The 19,167-nt window shown below is 39.6% G+C and overlaps 1 protein-coding gene across 1 annotated transcript; it reads left to right on the top strand.

The window, feature by feature from the left end:
* The first annotated feature begins 862 nt into the window (after nucleotides 1-862).
* Nucleotides 863-15,283, top strand: wnt3a (wingless-type MMTV integration site family, member 3A). The gene is made up of 4 exons (XM_085141664.1): nucleotides 863-2,221; nucleotides 6,930-7,171; nucleotides 12,162-12,427; nucleotides 12,529-15,283. The coding sequence occupies exons 1-4, from the start codon at nucleotides 2,100-2,102 to the stop codon at nucleotides 13,006-13,008; spliced, it is 1,110 nt and encodes a 369-aa protein (XP_084997790.1). The 5' UTR covers nucleotides 863-2,099; the 3' UTR covers nucleotides 13,009-15,283.
* The last annotated feature ends 3,884 nt before the right edge of the window (nucleotides 15,284-19,167 follow it).

Raw genomic sequence — 19,167 nt, forward strand, 5'->3', positions numbered from 1 at the left:
AAAGAATGAATACTTTAGTAAAAGTAATTGTCTAATGATCATATTCAGGCAAAACATTTACAGACTTAACTGCATTCAAGTCATTTAAAGCTGCCTTACATTCATCAAGTGAGACTAGCTCCTTTAGTTTTAGATGATTCCAGGAGGAAGGAGCTGCAAATCTTAAGTGATAATGGTATTGCAGTAGATGTTGTAAAGTTAGTTTTATTTGAAAAGATGTGATTATCCTTTGCTTGACTTGCAATGTACAACGATGTCAACTAGATGGCGGTAACATCTAGTCTTCGACCCCATTAAAGGTGTTTTTTTCGTTCTGCGCTGGCCTTCAGCCTTCTGCGCCTTCGGTTTGCCAGCAACGTGAGGAAATTAGAAAATAATGGCAGGCAAAGCTGAGTGGCCACTGTGTAGCCAATTAACGAGTCACTGAACCGGCCAGGGAACGGCAAAATGAACGCACCGGGTATACTTATTTTGCAGCAGACCAAGTATGACGGTGTGGAGACCGTAAGAACGTGTGCAAGACGCACATGGAGCAGCTGCATTTCTGCAGTAAAGCAAATAAAACCTTCACTTTGTGCAAGAGTATTTTCTGTACAAGGTAGTCACAGCTATCAAACAATCCATGGCTGGGCATGTGTTGATGCTGCTGCAGCTGAAGCTGCCGTACATTAATCCAGTTTTTTAATTTTTCCTGTTGTTGAACAAATTCCCCCCAAATTCCAAAAACAAGCAATAATAATCATGTGGATGTTTACTGAAACTGAACTCACTACTCTCGTAGTTACGATCATCTTCATAGCAACGACAGGTGCTGACTAAAACACTGAAGTGACTGAACTTAACTAAAACTTGAAGTAGTGAATTTGTTCCCCCCTCTGTATCGCGTCACCAGTCTCTGATATTGCACAACAGGCAGCTTTTTCCTTTCTTCCTTTTTTAACTCCAACGACAAGCATCACTGCCTATAGATAAAGGACCGGTCCACCTCATATCAGCTATCAACAGCCACTTGACACTGAGAAGGGAAAAACCTACAGTCAGCTTTTTAGAGTCAGTGTTGCGGCCAATTTCATCGGATATTTTCGTTGGAATGGCAATCTGACAGCTCATCATACAGATAGTAATATTCTTAAGTGTGTAGCATTAGAAGTGGATGAGGTAATACCTTTTGAGAATAAAAGAAAACTTTGCTAATCAGTGGCTTTTAAACGCCAATGTGCGCCTAATTTATCGGCTGATGAAGAAAATAATAAAATTAGAGCATCGTTTTCACATTTTACAATTTCAGAAACTATAGGCTGCTGACAGAAATCCTGAGGTTTTATATATTTTTCAGATTTTAAACTATATAAAAAGATATTAGCTGTTTATTTGTAGGGAATTTAAATAAAAAATGTTTTTGCTATTATTATTATTATTTTATTATGACCAGATTTGTTAAATTAAGCCAACCCTTCAGCTTGTTAGAAGCACTTCCAAACCTCTAATTTTACATTCATGACAAAGAGGCGCACATAAAGGACTGGAGAGGCTTAATTATGGTCTGAAGCAATTCACACATATTTATTTCTGCATTTTAGAAGCTTCAAGCCAGGGAGTGAAATCCGGACAGGTTGTTATAGCTACGCAATCCACAGGGGTTCCGATGTCTATTTAAAAACCTTCAGACCCTCCCTCTCTCCTTTAAACAACATTATATATCACACACACGCTGCATGCTAATGCCGAGCAATTCTCAGTGAGCACTAAAACACATCTTAAAATTAGCTCATTCTGGTGTTTGAGTTCAAGCTGCCTGACAAGGCAACAGAGGGAACATATCATCAGAATTCCCCCTTTGGCAATACCTGCTGATTGGGTCCTAAAAAAAAAAAAAAAAAAAAAAAAAAAAAAATGCAAGCGGCTTTTAACTTTTAATATTTGGCTCTGAGAGTTCTGCCACGAGCACTCGCGAAAGAGAGAGTTGCCTCTGATTTTTTTCTTCTTTCTTTTTTTTTCTTTTGGAGAAGAGAAATAAAAAAAATTGCCAGTGCAGCTTCGTTTTCGTCTTTTGTTTTTCTTTTTTTTTTCTTAGCACTTCGGTTAAAATCCGTACGCGGATGAGTGCGCATGTAGGCATTCTGCTTGAGATGTTGTACGAAACTTTAAGGATGATATACCTTGGATGTTTCCTGTTGCTCTGTGGGCTTACGCATGTCATGGCAAGCTATCCTATCTGGTGGTAAGTTTAATTTTCATTATTTCCCGGACAAATAGTGACACATTAAAAAACACGCGGGGATTGTGGATGACCTGTAATTTTGAGTTGTTATAGTTGTGACTGCTTGTCTGTCAGCTGCAGAGCTTTAAGGTGTGGTGACGGTGATCTTTTAACGTTACTTTTTATAATATTATAAGACACGCACAGTGTGACTTTCTAATCAGGTCATTAAAATGACATTTAGTAACCCATGGAAACCGAAAGTATACATGCGAAAGGATGGGCTGAATTGTAAACGCAAGAGATGAATGAAACGTGCAACTTTGCAAATCGGGAGCAATTTTGATCTCCAGAATGCAGCAGGTGCAAACTTTATGTGCTTGCAAGCGTGTGTCTATGTGTGCTTGTGCGTCCAGTGTGTGTGTGTGTGTGTGCGTGTGCGTGGTGATGGTGATGTTGTCATTGTATGTTGCCATGTGTTGTCATTTTTGCACTTACCTCCCGACTTCGTTTTTTCAGTCTTTCTGCCATGTAAATGCCAAAAAGAACCAATGCGTGACGTTGACATTAATGAAGCAGAGCAGAGCTGCGTTAAAATTATGATAGTGTAATTAGTTTAAAAAAAAACTACAGGATAATCGTATTTTGGTATGTTGTGCTCTTTTGTAATATTTCAGCTTCATCCATCAGTCTTAGCTGTTATCAAAGCACTTATATATATATATATATATATATATATATATATATATATATATATATATATATATATATATATATATATATATTTCTGCCTGATTTCTAATAAATCATTCAATATTTGGAGGACGCTTAATCTACTTTTCTTAATGGGTCCCCTGGTGGTAAGACTGATGAGAAACTAATTACATGCTCAGCTGGAAGGAAATCCAGATATAAAAGTGGGCCCTTGGGATGGAGAGATGAGGTGGGGGGGCTGGACAAACTACATTTTTATTAATTTTCTTTTAATGTTTGGTTTACTTTATTTATTTGATGCCAGTGCAAGATAAGGTTTTGCTTTTTTTTTTTTTCTTGGTACTTTGGCAAACACAACCAGGGAAAACCTTGAAATTCACCCTTCATAAGAGTTTTCTTTCTTCTTTTTTTGTGGAGCTTGTTATGAATGACACAATGGAAGAACAGTTTTCCATTTTGTCATAGCTGAAACCCTGCAGCAAGCCCAGAGCTAACTTCTGTGTTGATTGTTTGATTTTGGAGGGTGCCAGTGATTGAAGGGTCTAACAACAGGGGTAAACATAAAGGAAGCAAATTTTGCTGCATCACTCCCGCCTATACAAATAATGTCTAAGTGCAAAAGTAACTCATGAAATCACTTTTCAGTTCTTTCATTCCTGACACAATGCTGAACTTTTTTTTTAACTTGAAAGATTACTTGAGTGATTTTTCTGTCTCATGGCAACTCATCCCAAGTCAAATAATGTGGTTCCTTTGGGATTGCACTTAGTATGCCTGCATTGTCTTTCCGTTTGCTAACAGCATGCCAGCCATCTATGATCTAGACCTTCTGTGAAAAGCAGCTTACGATGTTTTGCTGACAGAAGCTTGCCTTCAAGCAGCCATGGGAGCTGCATCACTCTCAACCCCTGCACCGCAGTCGTTCTTGGGGATACGGCTCTGCACTAGGACAGGTTCATGTCTGTCTATTCTCGACCTGCCATGACATAGCCTGGCTGCACCCGCCACCCCACCACCTTCTTCACTGGTCCACCCCACCTTAGAAGATAAATACCTGGAGGTGAAAGCTTGCCGCACATTCCTTTTCCCAAACATATTCTCTTGATGTCAAAGTCGGCTCCAAGGCCTCAGGGCCCACAAGTAAAGTGGTAATTCTAAGGCACCCTGCTTGGGCTTGCTGAAATATGCATTAAACCTGTACTGGATAAACTTAGATGAGTGGGGGAAACTTTGTACTGAGGCAAAAAGTCATATACATCGTATATATTTTGCTTAAGCATTTATCTGTAACAGTCATCACTAAGGTGCTCCTTTGAAAACAATAGCCTTAAGAGCATGAGTGAATCCTGTGTTTCCTCATTAGTTGTACTAAACATCACATGTGCAACATCTTTGCAAAGCAGGAGAAAATCAGTGGATTTCTTTTTTTTTTTAGAAAGAATTAAAGAGATTAAAGTTGCCAAGACTCAATAAATACCTAAAATCTAAATAATACAGCAGGTATTTTAAAATAGTTGTTGGAATTAGTATCCAACAACACAGTCTTTTGTGCAATAACTTCTTAAAAAATCATAAATCATCCATGGTGAAACATGCCCCGCCGCCTCTCACGGGCCATTTCCTAACACAGAAAAGAGGTGGCAGGGATTACTAAGCCCCAAAGAGACAGGCATGGAGACTCTTGAGCCGAGCAGCCTAAGCACACTGACTCACATTGAGCTTGTGGGGTACAGTTCAAGACAGTGACAGGGCAGAAATACCTCTGCTGACCCTCATAGGTGTGAGTACAAGGACCCTTAAAGTTGCTGGTTTTCCCAAGATGATATTGCCACTGACCTTCATGATTACCTGCTGTTGAGATGCACACTTGCCAAAAATATTTGAATGCAGGTTCAAGAAGAGACAGAGAAAGAACTACAACTGACAACTCCCTTCATATCCATTAGAAAAAGACTGCTCTGCTCCTAACCCGAACATCTGTACCAGTTCTTTTTGGCTGATGAACTTTCACCAGTAAAAAGGGGTCAATTGTAGTAGGAAACTGCCTTATGTATTGTTGTTTGTAGCAGACAAAAAGCAGATAAATGCGATATGTTCTGAAGCATGCCATTGCTCACTTACTGGCTGTCTCATTTATGATGAATTAGACTGGTCTAGTCTGTAGAAATTAGGCAAGAAATTCTGTTGAAACCAATGTGACTCATTGCTTTCATGTTTTCTTGGGAGAAATTACAGGAGTAACTCATTGGGTCAGTTCATGGCTCAGGAGCACCTTTGACACCTGGCAGACATCCTTAATAATTACAGAGAGCTGAAAATCAACCTTTGAATGTAAAACCTAATTGAGGTATTAAAGGTTGGTACGATGAAAGCCATCAGAAACCGTCAACATGTGGGGTCATTTGACTGTGAGGCTCTTTCTTTTCTTCAGGTTAAAAAAAACCCTGCCTGAGGGCCAAAGTCAGGAATTTGGTAATCTTGTTTTGATCAGCGATTAGTCCTTGAACAGCAGTGAACAGGTCAGCAGATAGTGAGCTAACTGCAAAGCAAAACACTGCACACCTGCTCTTAAGCTGCATTTATAGAGAATCTACATTAACCATTATGACTCCAGCATCGCCCAGGGGATGACAAACTGAACACTCCTTCCAGCGTTCAGTCCTTAATAGACAGTTGATGTAAATTAAGGGCTTGTCTTGATTGCCAGCAAGCTACTTTGTAGCTACTCCAAAAGGTATTTGCCAAAGATAACAGGAACTGTGCTATTCAATAATTTGGCTGTTCTGTGCCATTATGAAAGACTCAAAGTGCTGATTTGATAATTTACCATAGAAGACAATTACTGCAGGCCAGTTATTCATGCATTAAAAGAAAAAATGTCATTTTCATCCATCTGTTTTCCATCCATGCTTCTATCCAGCTTATCCCGGCTGACTTCTGCACCAAGCTGCGACCAATTTATTAATTTTTATAGATATATATATATATATAATCAAATGTATTTAAATGGAGAGTTCACAATCCAAATTCAAACCTGTTAACTGCTTTTATATTGGTAGAAGAGAAGAATTATAAGCCAGAAGTAAATATTTGATTTGCTTTGGAAATCTGTTTTTTAAGTCACTGAGGGCCAGAGCTTTGCTGTTTTTAGGCTAAAGACAAATCAAATCAGCCTCCCACACTTTTTGCACTGCTTGATTAGAATCCTAAGAAAAGTATATACAACTTTAAACAAAATGGCATAAATCAGTATGCCTTTTGTGCAATGTGGAAATTCCAAAACATGGCCATACAAGCACCCTGCAGCGTCTTTTTAAGTCCTTCTTAAAAATGGGTCATTCATAAAATGGATATCCAATATCTGTGATTACTACCTGCTAAAAGTCTTAATTGAGAGGACACAGAAAATAAAGACAAAGAGAAAGCAATACAGGCACAAAGAGAGCAAGAGAGAGAGAGAGAGAGAGAGATGTAATCAGTGAACCAAGTTTGCACTTGTTGTATCCCAGAATACCTTCCTCAAAAGAAAAAAGGAGGGGAGGTTCAGCGTTACTCTTAATACACTCTCTGAAGTTTCAGCGTAGGGTTTGCACTCTTATTACCCTAAGCTGAAGGCCTGTTAAGTGTGCGGACAGTTAATAACAAGGTGCAGTTTTCCAAGTTGTCAGCTTAAGGTCTATGAAGACCTCTGGATGCATAACGGACTTTCATCTTAAACAGAAACACTGCCTGCTTCTGAGACTGCAGGGCTGCAATTTCAATACACACAAAGGCCAGGTGCCTGCAGAGAGGGTAGTTGAAGGGATAAAGAATGGACGTTTAATGGTAGCATCTGATACAGAAAAATAAACACACACAATCAAACGTACTCAGACGTAAAATTACCCTGCACCAGGAGGGAAATTAGTCCCCCACTTGAGTGGTGTTATATCAGTAGATAAAGATGCAGACAGATAGGTAGATAAGATATAATTATCCAAATGCACTGACAACATGACTTCCTTTCTGCTTGTAGGTCACTAGCAGTCGGCCACCAGTACTCATCACTGGGCACTCAACCTATCCTTTGTGGCAGCATACCAGGCCTGGTGCCCAAGCAGCTGCGTTTCTGCCGGAACTATGTGGAAATCATGCCGAGTGTGGCTGAGGGGGTGAAGATTGGCATCCAGGAGTGTCAGCACCAGTTCAGAGGCCGACGCTGGAACTGCACCACGATCAATGACAGTCTGGCCATTTTTGGTCCAGTGTTAGATAAAGGTAATGTTACAAATCACAGAGAGTTTTCTTTCCTGCTACTTTTCTGTCAAAAACAACAATTTGTAGAGTCCTTAAGTCTATAAAGATATTTTCTTGAAGAAATGCCACTTATCAGTAAAAAGAAGGCAACACTTTTTGCAGAAAGAAAACCAAACTATGCCTTTCTTTGACAGGAAAAGATGACCAGAGTAAAGTAGTATTATTAGCTTATGATGACTCCACTGTCAATAAAAGTGACTTATTATGTCTCTCTGCTGATTAACTCTCCCATTAACAATTCTATATTCCCTTTGTCTTATATTTGCATTAGAAGAGCTGCACTCCCAGCATGCATCATTCATTATGCTGATTCAAATCCTTGTTTAAATAGACTTTAGACTGAACAAGTCTCGGGGGTCTGCGTGCATGCAACGATGTACACGATTAGCCTAAGTCGAGTGAGTTCTGTCTTGTTGGAGTTTTCTTTAGGAGGGGATCCCCTGTGATTGCTGGTATTTTCTTCTGATGTACTTTACCCAAGAGATGAACTGAACTGAAGCATAGAGGTTTTCCAAAATACATTTTAGCTTATGCAGTGATAATTTTCAGGCATGTGTCTAATTGTGAGCTCAGGCAAGAGAAATCCCCATTGCCCAGAAAACTAGCCATAAAACCAAGAAAGAAAGAAAGATGATATATGTGTATATTTAATAGTTAATGCAGTTGATCATAATAAAAATGATAAAGAGTGAAATATTTCTTAGTAATTAATGAGGGGCTAGTGCAATATTTAGTGTGCAGACATAAGTGTGATCTTTTTACTTTATTCCATCTCCCAGCAGGAAAGCAAATGAGACTGTTTCCCAAAACATCAGATTCACACTTTGATTGGATAGTTGAATTCTTCTTCCTGATTTCTGAAATGAGTTAAAATCAAGAATGCATGCAGGCCCCAGTGGCTGAGGGTCGTGATCCAAACTCGTCATCTAGTTTACGGAAGACTGATGTAAACACAAGGGGGCCGGGGGTCACGTAGGGCAATTGCTTTTAATAAACTCTTGAGCCAGTTGATAGAGGAGGCTGGAGTTGAAGTAGGTGGCTAACGATAGGGGTTCTCAATCCCACTGCTATTGTGGTGCAAAATGCCACCACGTCTTTCCCTTTGCATCCCCTCCCAGGCCTAAATTGCAGGGGTACTGACTGGAAAGAGAAGGCGGCTACTGGGCTCTAGTAAATCATTTTGATTGGATTAAGGTCACTCAGGCCCTTAATAATGTGAGAGGTCAAAGTGGCTGGATTAAGTGCCTTTGTCAAAGGCTGAGGAGACTAGCTCAGGGGCTCACAGGCCTTTGATAGGACTTAGTAGGAGAGAGCTTCCATTTCATTGGATTTGATTGATGCTAGTGTTTGTCCATGCAACCAGGCCATTGTCCTCACTGGTGTCAGTTTGTCTGAAATTCAGATTCTTGTTAGTCAGTTTCCTCCTTCCTTTTTGTTGCCAGATTTGAAAGGAAGAGTAGGCACCTTTATTTGCTACAGAGGCTTAGTTACTGTCAGTTCAGTGCATCACTGCCTGTGTCCACTTCAACTCCACTGAGAACATTAGAAGTTTGTTTTAAAGAAGTGGATTAAGAGGGACTAAAGGAGTAAAGCCTTTACAAAAAAGAAGGCAATGTAGTAAATGGAGTTGAATTACAACTAAAAAATCAATTGAAATGAACAGGTTGTGCATTTTGAAGATAAGTTTAATGGGTTACATTATATGCACATAAAAATGCTCTTACTCAGTGTGAACATACATTAGTTGACCACACAAACACTCATCTAAGAGTATTATTACTTTAGAAAAAGGCATATCTTATATCATGTTCTCTCCTTACACATGGTCTAAACCTCTTTTTTTCTCCACACCCCTGCCTCCAGGCTATGTCTGCGTCAGTGCTCATTAATTTACATTAACTAAAGTGTCAAAACATGCACCACTGGAATCTGCCTGTGATGAAAGGTAATAGAAAGCTGCACAGGTGTTCCTCAGTCTGCAGAGCCGATCCCAGAGCTATTTCGGCATTCTTGGTATTTACAGATAACCTGACTGCTATATGGGTATAATCAGTCTCCAGTTTATGACTCATGTGATGGGATTAGGTTTCTTTGCTATAAAAAGTGGACAGTCACAGTTTCACAAGTCTTAACACCCGTACAGGAAGTCAATGCACCGTCATTTTTCTTTTTGAAGATAATGAAGTTTACTGGAAATTCCTATTATGTAATTTGTTAGCAATACTGAAAAGTTTGACACTATTGTAGTTTTAGCTTGTCTTCATTCACTGTGGGCACGTTTGCACTGGCCAGGTTGCTTTGTTTGCCAGGAAATACAGATACCTAAATTGATCTAAATTATTAAGTTCCGTCTAAACTAACCAGGAAAAGGCCAGGGGATGTGGGTTGTGACCTATGACCTGAGGATGAGAAAGAGTAACTATTTAGGATGAGCCAAAAGGTCCCTGCATTTCATGAGACGTATGTCTCTCCATGCTGGGGGAGGGAAGCTGGCTCACCAGTATATCATTAACTCTGTGCAAGAAAGAAAGAAGGGATGTGGTAAATGGAGTTGATGGGGGGACCTTAGCCCCACTCCCTGCTGGGCACTGCTCAGAGCACAATATCTTCGCAACCATGAGATTAAGCAGGAGAAAAAGTGCTTTTCCCCATTCACACGCCCTTTAGATTGTTTTATTAAACCATTTGAATAGGGATTTCCCTGTCTGCCGACAAGCAGGGTCCAGCCAATGCATAGTTCTCTGTTGCTATGACTTAACTTGGTCCCCACTAATCACTAGCCAGGGCAAATTTCATATAAAATATCTGGGGCTATTGTGGGACTAACACAGCGTGACAGTGGCAACACAATAGGGGATTCAACCCCCCAGCAGGTTGTAGGGACCGCTTGGCCTGCCAGAGTCTGGCAAAGTTTGGTGGAAAAGCATTGTCTGAGAAGAAATACCACAAATTGGTCATAAAACTAAGGAAAAGCAGTGGAGCTAATGTCACAGGTGGAGTTTCCAGGTACAGTGAATGCTGTCAGAGGTGGATTTAAATCCAAATGAAAACATGCGTTTAAAAAAATGGGTTATTGTTCTGATTAAGTTTTCATTAGTACCTTCCAGTGAGTTTTTACTGTCGTGTATAAATGGGCCACACACAAACCGTGATACCATACCATCGAAACTAAATTCAGAATGTAAGACAATTTTGTGAAAGGTGTTGTATGTTTATAGTCAATATCAACAAAAAAGGTAATCTGATGAATCAGAAGCTTGCAGGTGGGGCAAATGGGGGAAATTTTCAGCAAAGCTCTTCAAAATTTTTGAGATATTTCCATTTTCTTGAATGCATTTTCATTTGATAACACCAGGCTTTGTGAAGATCTTGTAAAGCAGCTTGTGAAAAATTGTAGACACTATATAAGAAATCTATTATTTCACACAGAAATGCCAGGATAATTTTCGTGTGCTTCAATCCTTCTCCACTGACTATTTCACACAACATTTCACTCCACTCACATAATTAAGTTCACAGAATATCTATGCTGATGACTGTGCGCTTTTTTTAGTAGCACAGAAGTATGTTCAAAGATATTTTCAGACACAAATGTTAGTTCCAAAATCCTTTTTTGGCATTTGAAATTAAATCTGTTTTCTAAGTCACTTCAGATGTAATGTAAGCCAAACACCTTAGATATTCACTCAAACTGAAAACACAAAGGTCATGCTCAGTCAGCTTTAGATGAAGCATGGTGATGTGTAATTAATCACTGTAGACAGTTCCTTCATGGCGCAGTCTTTGGCTACTTTGACTTTTCACGAAAATGAAACAACACCAAATAAAAAGAAACGTGTTGGATTCACAAAGTGGGATTTGAGGAAGGAGAGCATTAGTTCAAATGTATTTGAACATTAGTAACCTTGTGTGTATACAGTAGTGGTAATGAAATGGGTGGTGAGGGATGCCAGTAGACCTTTTCTCTTGCATCATTGTTTCTAATGCCCTTTAGTCCTGGAACTGGTTGGAACCTGCTGTAAGGGAGGAGCTCGTTCTCCCCTCAGCTTTATATGCCTTTACTTTTTTTCTTTTCTTTCTTTCTTTATCATTTTTTCTTCTTCAGACAGAAACGTGCACTGTTTCTATCAAACACATACTCAAACACATCTCACACAGACAGTGCAAGATTTCAATATTGATCTTAAACCATTTCTTTTACTCTTTTTTTATATTTAGTGTGTTCAGTTCATGTTTACTAGTGAAGTTTCCACTTCATCCCGTCTCTTTTCTTTCTTTGTCTTTGCTTGTGTTTTTGCAAGACCATACAAGTACATATATTCAAAGCAACCACTCCGTCTTAATGATTCATGTTAAAGCAGCTGACAAGGAAAGGATAGAAGGAAAGTCTTTCCCTTTTTGGAATGGTATATCTGTTCGCTAAAGACCCATCTCCATGTTGTGTCTATGAGCTGTCCCCTCAGTGTGAGGCTGTTTCCTAACCTTTCAAAAGCTTAATTGAGTCTCTTAATTATAGGCCTGTCAGGCCCGTCTCTTCCTCTCATCTCTCTGGAAGATCCTGATCCCTCTGACTCATCAGTTAGCTATGTCAGACAGAGACGCAGAGGCCTTGCTGGCCTTATTTAGAGACAGGACGATTGATGTCTGGTTAAATTAACCCACACACTGTTGCGATATAGTAGATACAACCCAAATACAAGCAGCAGACAGGAGTAAAGGTCTACTTAGTTTGTTTGATGCTTTCTTGTTTTGTTTGGTTGAAGATGTTTGCTGCCAGCATATCTTACATATTATTAAATTTGCACATTGTATATATTATATATTATGTATTAAAGCTATATCTTTCTTATTATTTTTTATTGAAATTTAATATAAATTTAATTCTGGAAATACTCTGAGGATGTAAGAGATACATTATCCAAGTGATCCTTGTCTGTCTTTGTCTTTCCAGCCACTCGAGAGTCAGCTTTTGTTCACGCTATTGCCTCGGCGGGAGTGGCGTTTGCGGTGACCCGTGCCTGCGCCGAGGGTTCAGCCAACATCTGTGGATGTGATACACGTCACAAAGGGCCCCCTGGTGAGGGCTGGAAGTGGGGTGGCTGCAGTGAGGATTTGGAGTTTGGAAGCATGGTGTCCCGGGAGTTTGCTGATGCAAGAGAGAATCGACCTGACGCCCGCTCAGCAATGAACCGCCATAACAATGAAGCAGGGAGAATGGTTAGTTCTCTTATTTGTGTTTTTGCTATGTCTGTGGTAGCAGTTCTTCTGCTTTTAAAAGTTATATTAACGAAACTTTTTTTTTTTTTTTAAATCTGTAGTCTCTCAACGACAACATGTTTCTGAAGTGTAAGTGCCATGGACTCTCTGGCAGCTGCGAGGTCAAGACATGCTGGTGGTCTCAGCCTGACTTCCGAGTTGTTGGGGACTACATGAAGGACAAGTATGACAGCGCTTCTGAGATGGTGGTTGAGAAACATAAGGAGTCCCGTGGATGGGTGGAGACCCTGAGACCCAAGTACAACTACTTCAAACCCCCTACAGAGCGCGACCTGGTTTATTATGAAAGTTCACCCAATTTCTGTGACCCCAATCCTGAGACCGGCTCCTTTGGCACTCGGGATCGCATCTGCAACCTGACGTCCCACGGCATAGACGGCTGTGACCTCTTGTGCTGCGGCAGAGGTCACAACACGAGGACTGAGAAAAGAAAGGAGAAGTGTCACTGTATTTTCCACTGGTGCTGCTATGTCAGCTGTCAAGAGTGCGTGAGGGTGTACGATGTGCACACCTGCAAATAGAGAGGTTTTCGTCTTTTCTCACCAAAACATAATGACTTCACTGGGTTGAAGAACAAATGCAGATTCCCACCTGCAAGACCAGAGAGACTGTAAAGCTCTGTGACATGTGCGCGGACAAAAACACAACTGCCTCGTGTTTTTGTTTTGATGCTACAAAGAGTGAGTCTCTGCCTAAATTAACTGAAACAGCTGAGTAGGTGTCAAAGTCCACGAACATCACCCTGATGGATGGATAGTTGTGATGATGGCAATAATGTTGATATCCGCACCGAGCATGAAAAAGGTGTCCTGATGTAGGAAAGGAGAACTTGACAAACACCATATTGGTGATTTTTTCCCAGTGTAGTTAATTTTAATCAAGAATAGTCCAGCACTGCCAATGCTTTCAAATCTGCAAGGCAAAAAAAAAAAACCATTAAAAAAAGGCATTTCGTTGAAAGTGAACGTTTCCTTCAATGTTTAATCATCGCTTGTTTTTGCAGTGAAAGGTAACAAGAGTTGTGAGCAGGTCACATGATCAGACACTCAACACCATGTTTTCTCCTCCTCGACATGACTACTTTATTTGCGTATTTTTGAACACTAACACGATCATTGTGTGCGTGAGTGTTTCTTTTACAAAGTGTTATATGTTACTGATGTTTGGGTAAGAATGCACTTGCACCTGAGTGAATGTAGTTGTTTGCTGTGATGTGTTTACATTCTCAATCTCTTAAGCTAACCAGTTAATATCTGCTTTAAACCACTAATTTTATTCGCGAGTAGAAAGGAAGCCACATCCAACAAGCGTCGGCAAAACGAGAATATAGCACGCAGTCTGCACATGTCCTGAAAGGCCAGAGAACACCTGGATCAAAAAAAACCCATCAAGAGTTATGACCAAAGACCAGAAAAGAGCCTCCCCATCCACCGATTGAGGCTGTGATAGTCAGTACCATTGATGAATATGAAGCATGTTCTCCTTATTCTTAACAGTATTAGTGATGTGCCACGTGACTCGGTGTGGAGAAAGCTGTTATTTATTAAAGGTGTATTCCCATATACACATATAATATTCCTTTCCTTTGATATTTAATCAAATAGAAGCGTACTCCCTGGTAAACACAGCACATATGGTAATTTAAGAAAAGCAAAAAAAGAAAGCAGACAAAGCTGTATTTTATAAGCTCTCAATATTGCAGTGTAATTTGCAGTCGCTGTAATGTGATGACCAAAACGTGTGTATGCGATCATCCTCAGCCGTGGCTTTTTGTTCCCAAACTAAACAACAAGCAGCATCACTGAAACTATCAATACTTCCTTTGTTTTAATGCTGCTACGATAATATGTGTACGTGTTTAGGTCCTTACACACAGTTTGTCCTCGTCTGTCTGTCTGTTTAATATGTGTATTCTTGGCATGTATTGATTCTTTCTGTGAAAGAAATCTATTATAAGTAGTTTGGGTTAAAAAAAAATGTGAAGTTTTACTAATTTTTGCATACAGTTTAACCAAATAGACCAGAATAGAGTTTAATATGTTATTTTAGTCATCTGTTACCTTGTAGTCATGCTAAAACATCAGGGCAAAGATGAAACACGTTGTGCTCTCTTAATTTGAGAAGAAATACAAAATAAAAATTCTTTTTTTACTTATGTGGAAAATATAAAACTACTGAAAGCTGAGACAGAAAGTTACATAAAGTTTATGAAAAGTGCGTTTCACTGATTGCCTCCACTGTGGAGGAGTGTGTAGAGTTTCTCATTAATGTTTACAGCTAATGTAATGCTACGTCTCAGGCGTGCGCGTTTAGTTCAAAACCACCCAGGATTCAATGACGTCACGACTGAAAATATCAATAAAACAGCCATAACCAGTTTCACATTTTAGATCATTTTTAGCAAACTACGCAGCAACCAGCATTCATACTAAAAGAGCTGTTACAGTACACTTTTTCTGTGAGTGATCGCCTGTATGGATAATTTGGTTCGTTCTAATTTGTTTTTGTTAAGTCTTTAAATCCAAAGTTTTGTACAAACTAGTTCTTGTGTTTTTATGAATTTCTAAAAGCTGATGTTTTTTTATAATTATTTATTTTATGCTATGTACATATTAGTAATTAAAAGTATATATTTGCGGAAATACATGTTTTGAAATGGTGTTGTGTGACTTGTAACTTGTAGCCTTTTTACCTCATCTCTGTTGTTCCACTGACTGGATACAGGTGTTTGTCCTACTGCCTGTAGTAGATTTCTAAACGTTAACTCTGTAACACCAAAATAAAAAAAATATTTTAAAAAAAGTGGTTGAAGATTTTTATTACAGTTTTTCTCCATTGGTTTGGCTCATTTCTTTAAACAGAAATTACATTCTCAAAACTCTAAGATCATTTGGCAAAACACTCTTACAGTTTAGCACAACACTATAGCTCACCTGCAAAAGCTCATATCTCTTCCAAAACTGTTCACTCAGGCTTCAATCTAAATCCCTTTCTCATTTAAACAGTCAGTGTCTCCAAAATGGCAAAGATTCTTCTCAATAGCTTTGGCTCATTTCTCGACACAGATCGGACATTCTCATCATTCTTGGTGCTTTTGTCAAAATAAACCTGGATGGTTGATCACAACAACATGGTCCACCTGCAAAAGCTCATATCTCCCCTAAAACAGTTCACTCATGTGTCAAAACTACATTTCTTTCTAATCTGAATAGTCAGTGCCCCCAAAATGCATCATCCCTTTGGCATTGTGTGAGTACTGCCATACAAAATGTTTAGATGTTTTGTCACTATGGCAGAGGACCAACAATATACCACAGAAAAGAGTAGCCTCCAAGGTTTGACATCACAGATTGCACTCACACTACCAAGGAAATGATAACCATTTTTTATTCACACGCAAAGAAAGTTTTATACATATGTAAAAAGAAAATGTACATTACAGTAGTAAATTGTATGAACACAAAATCAAAAAACAAGGACTTATTCAGTGTTCGCTGTAATCATTCTCCCGCTGCACAGTGACTGGAATACTTCTCTAAACTGTATAAATTATGTAATTCCATAGTTTACAGTAATTTGTTCAATATATTTCTTGTCATATTTAGTATCAAAACATTCCACTAGTCCTCTCCACCTGCTAGTATAGACCTACCACTGTAGGCAGATGCACACAAAATCTCTACAGTAAGTTATACATTTTTTGCCTCACGCACAGTGCCCTGTCCTATACAACATATAATTCCATCATAGATTACATAGAGTACATACCTGTTTTCCCTGCGAAAGGTTTGGATAATGGAGGAGACTGTAGAACGAGGCACATTAGGCTGCACTCGACGACCTGCCCCTGCCATTGTGAGGCCATGGTTTATGACATGGTCTATAATTGTGGCCCGAATTTCATTTGGGACAGCACAGCACCTATTCCTCTCAGTCCTCCTCTTCTTCTTCTTCTTCCTCCTCTTCCTTAAGGAAGAACTTCCCCTTGTCCGTTTGCTTTGCCTTGTCTATCCATGTTCAGAGATCGGACTGGCTCTGGTCAAGCTCTATATATCTGTGTTTGGCAGCACACAATCATGGAACACACCTGTGTGTGACACCTAGTTTCACCTGACTGTCAATGACTGTCATCAATTTATCAAATATTCAAAGAAATTCATATTTGGTATTCATGGTATTATGTTCTTGACCAATTTTGACAATTGAACAGACGGTTGTGCATGCGAGTACTTATACAATGAAATCATGCTGACATGTTTTGGAGGGAATGATCATTAGACTGAGAATCAACTAATCACTTTAGATCTACAAGATCTATTCATTTGGAAAATGTGCTAAATGTGGGCTAACTGTATAACTGTAGGCTACTTGTACTTAATCATTTGCAAAGATGCACTGAGACAATTGAGACATGTACTAAGGCATTTGCCATTTGATAAAATGAATGAGAAATGCCATTCTGTTGTGAACATTTGCCAAGAGGTTTGGAGGTTTGTCCATGTTATTTTGAGAATGTAATTTCTGTTTCAAGAAATGAGCCAAACCAATGGAGAAAAACTGTAATATATTTTAATGTCAACATTGATCTGTCACGAGAGCTGAGAAATTACTGAATCAATGGCCATGAGTGCTCAGTTTTGACTTACCTGAAGAGAGGCCAGTGGTCACTGAGGACAGTATAATGCATGAAATATTGCTCTTGTCTGGTATTTATTCTTGCTGTCCATGCACTTATATTTTAAAAATGTGCACAACAGGTGTGGAGCACCCTGAATTACGTTGTACATGTACAACTACAATAAAGGCTATTCTATTCTAAAACAGGGGCAGCCAATTCATTTCCCCAAAGGGTCAGATTGGGACTGGGACTCTCTAGATTAATTTTATCTCTTCATAGACTTATTGGTGCATGTGCTCATTTTGGCCCTTGGGAAAATGCCCACCCATTATCAAAGATAAAAGTGAAAAGTAGATAGATAGATAGATAGATAGATAGATAGATAGATAGATAGATAGATAGATAGATAGATAGATAGATAGATAGATAGATAGATAGATAGATAGATAGATAGATAGATAGATAGATAGATAGATAGATAGATTTATCTTTTAAGCAGAAGTATGGTATGTCGAGTTAGTCATAAACACCAATAGATTCAGATCCTAATGCCCAACCACAGGCTTTGGATTTGTCGTGGGACAAAAGAAGAAAAAATAAGGCTGGACTCATAATTTGATTCCTTTGAGAAACTGCAGAGGCCAGCTGTGCTTTTTGAGAAACAATAATGGCAAAAAAAAATCTTAGTAATGAGAGTTTAGAATAAGATGGAGCTTTGTTGAGGAGAAAGACCTTATCTCAAGATAGATTAGGAGTTGGGTGTGAATAGAGCCCACCAGTGTTCCAGCTCAGCTGCTGGACCCCTGATAGTCTTTGAGCCCGGCAACAATGTCACCACCAGAGGCCAGGTCTCAGTGCTATCTAACCCTATTATCACACAGAAAGATTGATACACACCCCCTCCAGAGTGGAAGCACCACAAAAAAGTGATACCCTTCCGTTGTCATTCATGTGAATTCACTAGTGTGCTCATCTCCACATCGAGCTATATTTTAAGCTTTCTGTCCCAGTTTAACTCATTACGCGGGTGCACTCAGACACTCATTAGAGTGCTGCAGCTTCTAAACCCCTCCCCATGACTGAAAATAAATAAAGACACGTTGAAAACTCTGTTGTGTATGAACCTGGGAGCCAGCCAGGTTCAGGAGTTATCTAACGGCCTGGAGGGTGTCGGCAGCTCATTCCACAATGCAACCTTTGACATTTTTCACACCAGCTCAATGGGTGAATGAGTAGAGAACATGAAACACATCACAGGATGAACAGAAACTCAGGCCCTGCAGCAACAGTGTGCTTTCGTTTAAGGAAATAGCCCCTTCGGTCAGACCCTCCTTGCTGCTTTGTCACACAAGTGAGATGAACATTGTTAGCAGATAGTTGCCAGAGGAGGCTGCAGAAGCTGCACTGAGTGAGATGGCATCCTGACTGTGAGAACTTTGACGCGACCAGACCACCCAATAACCATATAAATGGAAGACAATGGACCTAATTGCAATCAGTGTTCTCTTTTTAGTTTTTGTCCTTAGTTTCACCCTGGCATCCAGTCGAGACCGCTGCATGCATCTCAATAAAGCCACGTTGTTGTGAGGAGACCAGAGCGACATATATGCAGCGGAGCGGCGCAAAGGCCCACACTCTCATGACACAATGCAAATACTCCCACAGAAGTCACACTTTGGTTACAGCCAGTTTCAGTTTTCCTCATTCTGCATCTGTTTGATCTTTATTCCAACACAAGAATCACAAATGCTCAGCTGTAAATCGGGATTATCACTCCTTATTGTGATACGCTCAATCTGATCTTTGATCTGTCTTGAAATATATTTAAAGGTAGATTTAAATCTTAGAAACTTAGCAAATCAGAATTTGAACCTGAAATGTTCTGGGGCAAAGCTTGTCGCTTTAAAGAATGATTCTCAAAGCTGTCCTTTGTAGGCCGTACACAGCAGAGGTGACAGACCAAAATTGAGCTACAGAGAAGAGTGAAGTGTGTGGGTGCTTCATTATGTAACTGACTTTGAAGCCGGTCTTTTGATGTCTGGGTGTTCTCCTCTCTGGATTC

The sequence above is a fragment of the Neolamprologus multifasciatus genome, chromosome 18 (genome assembly GCF_963576455.1).
Source record: "Neolamprologus multifasciatus chromosome 18, fNeoMul1.2, whole genome shotgun sequence".
Taxonomy (NCBI): domain Eukaryota; kingdom Metazoa; phylum Chordata; class Actinopteri; order Cichliformes; family Cichlidae; genus Neolamprologus; species Neolamprologus multifasciatus.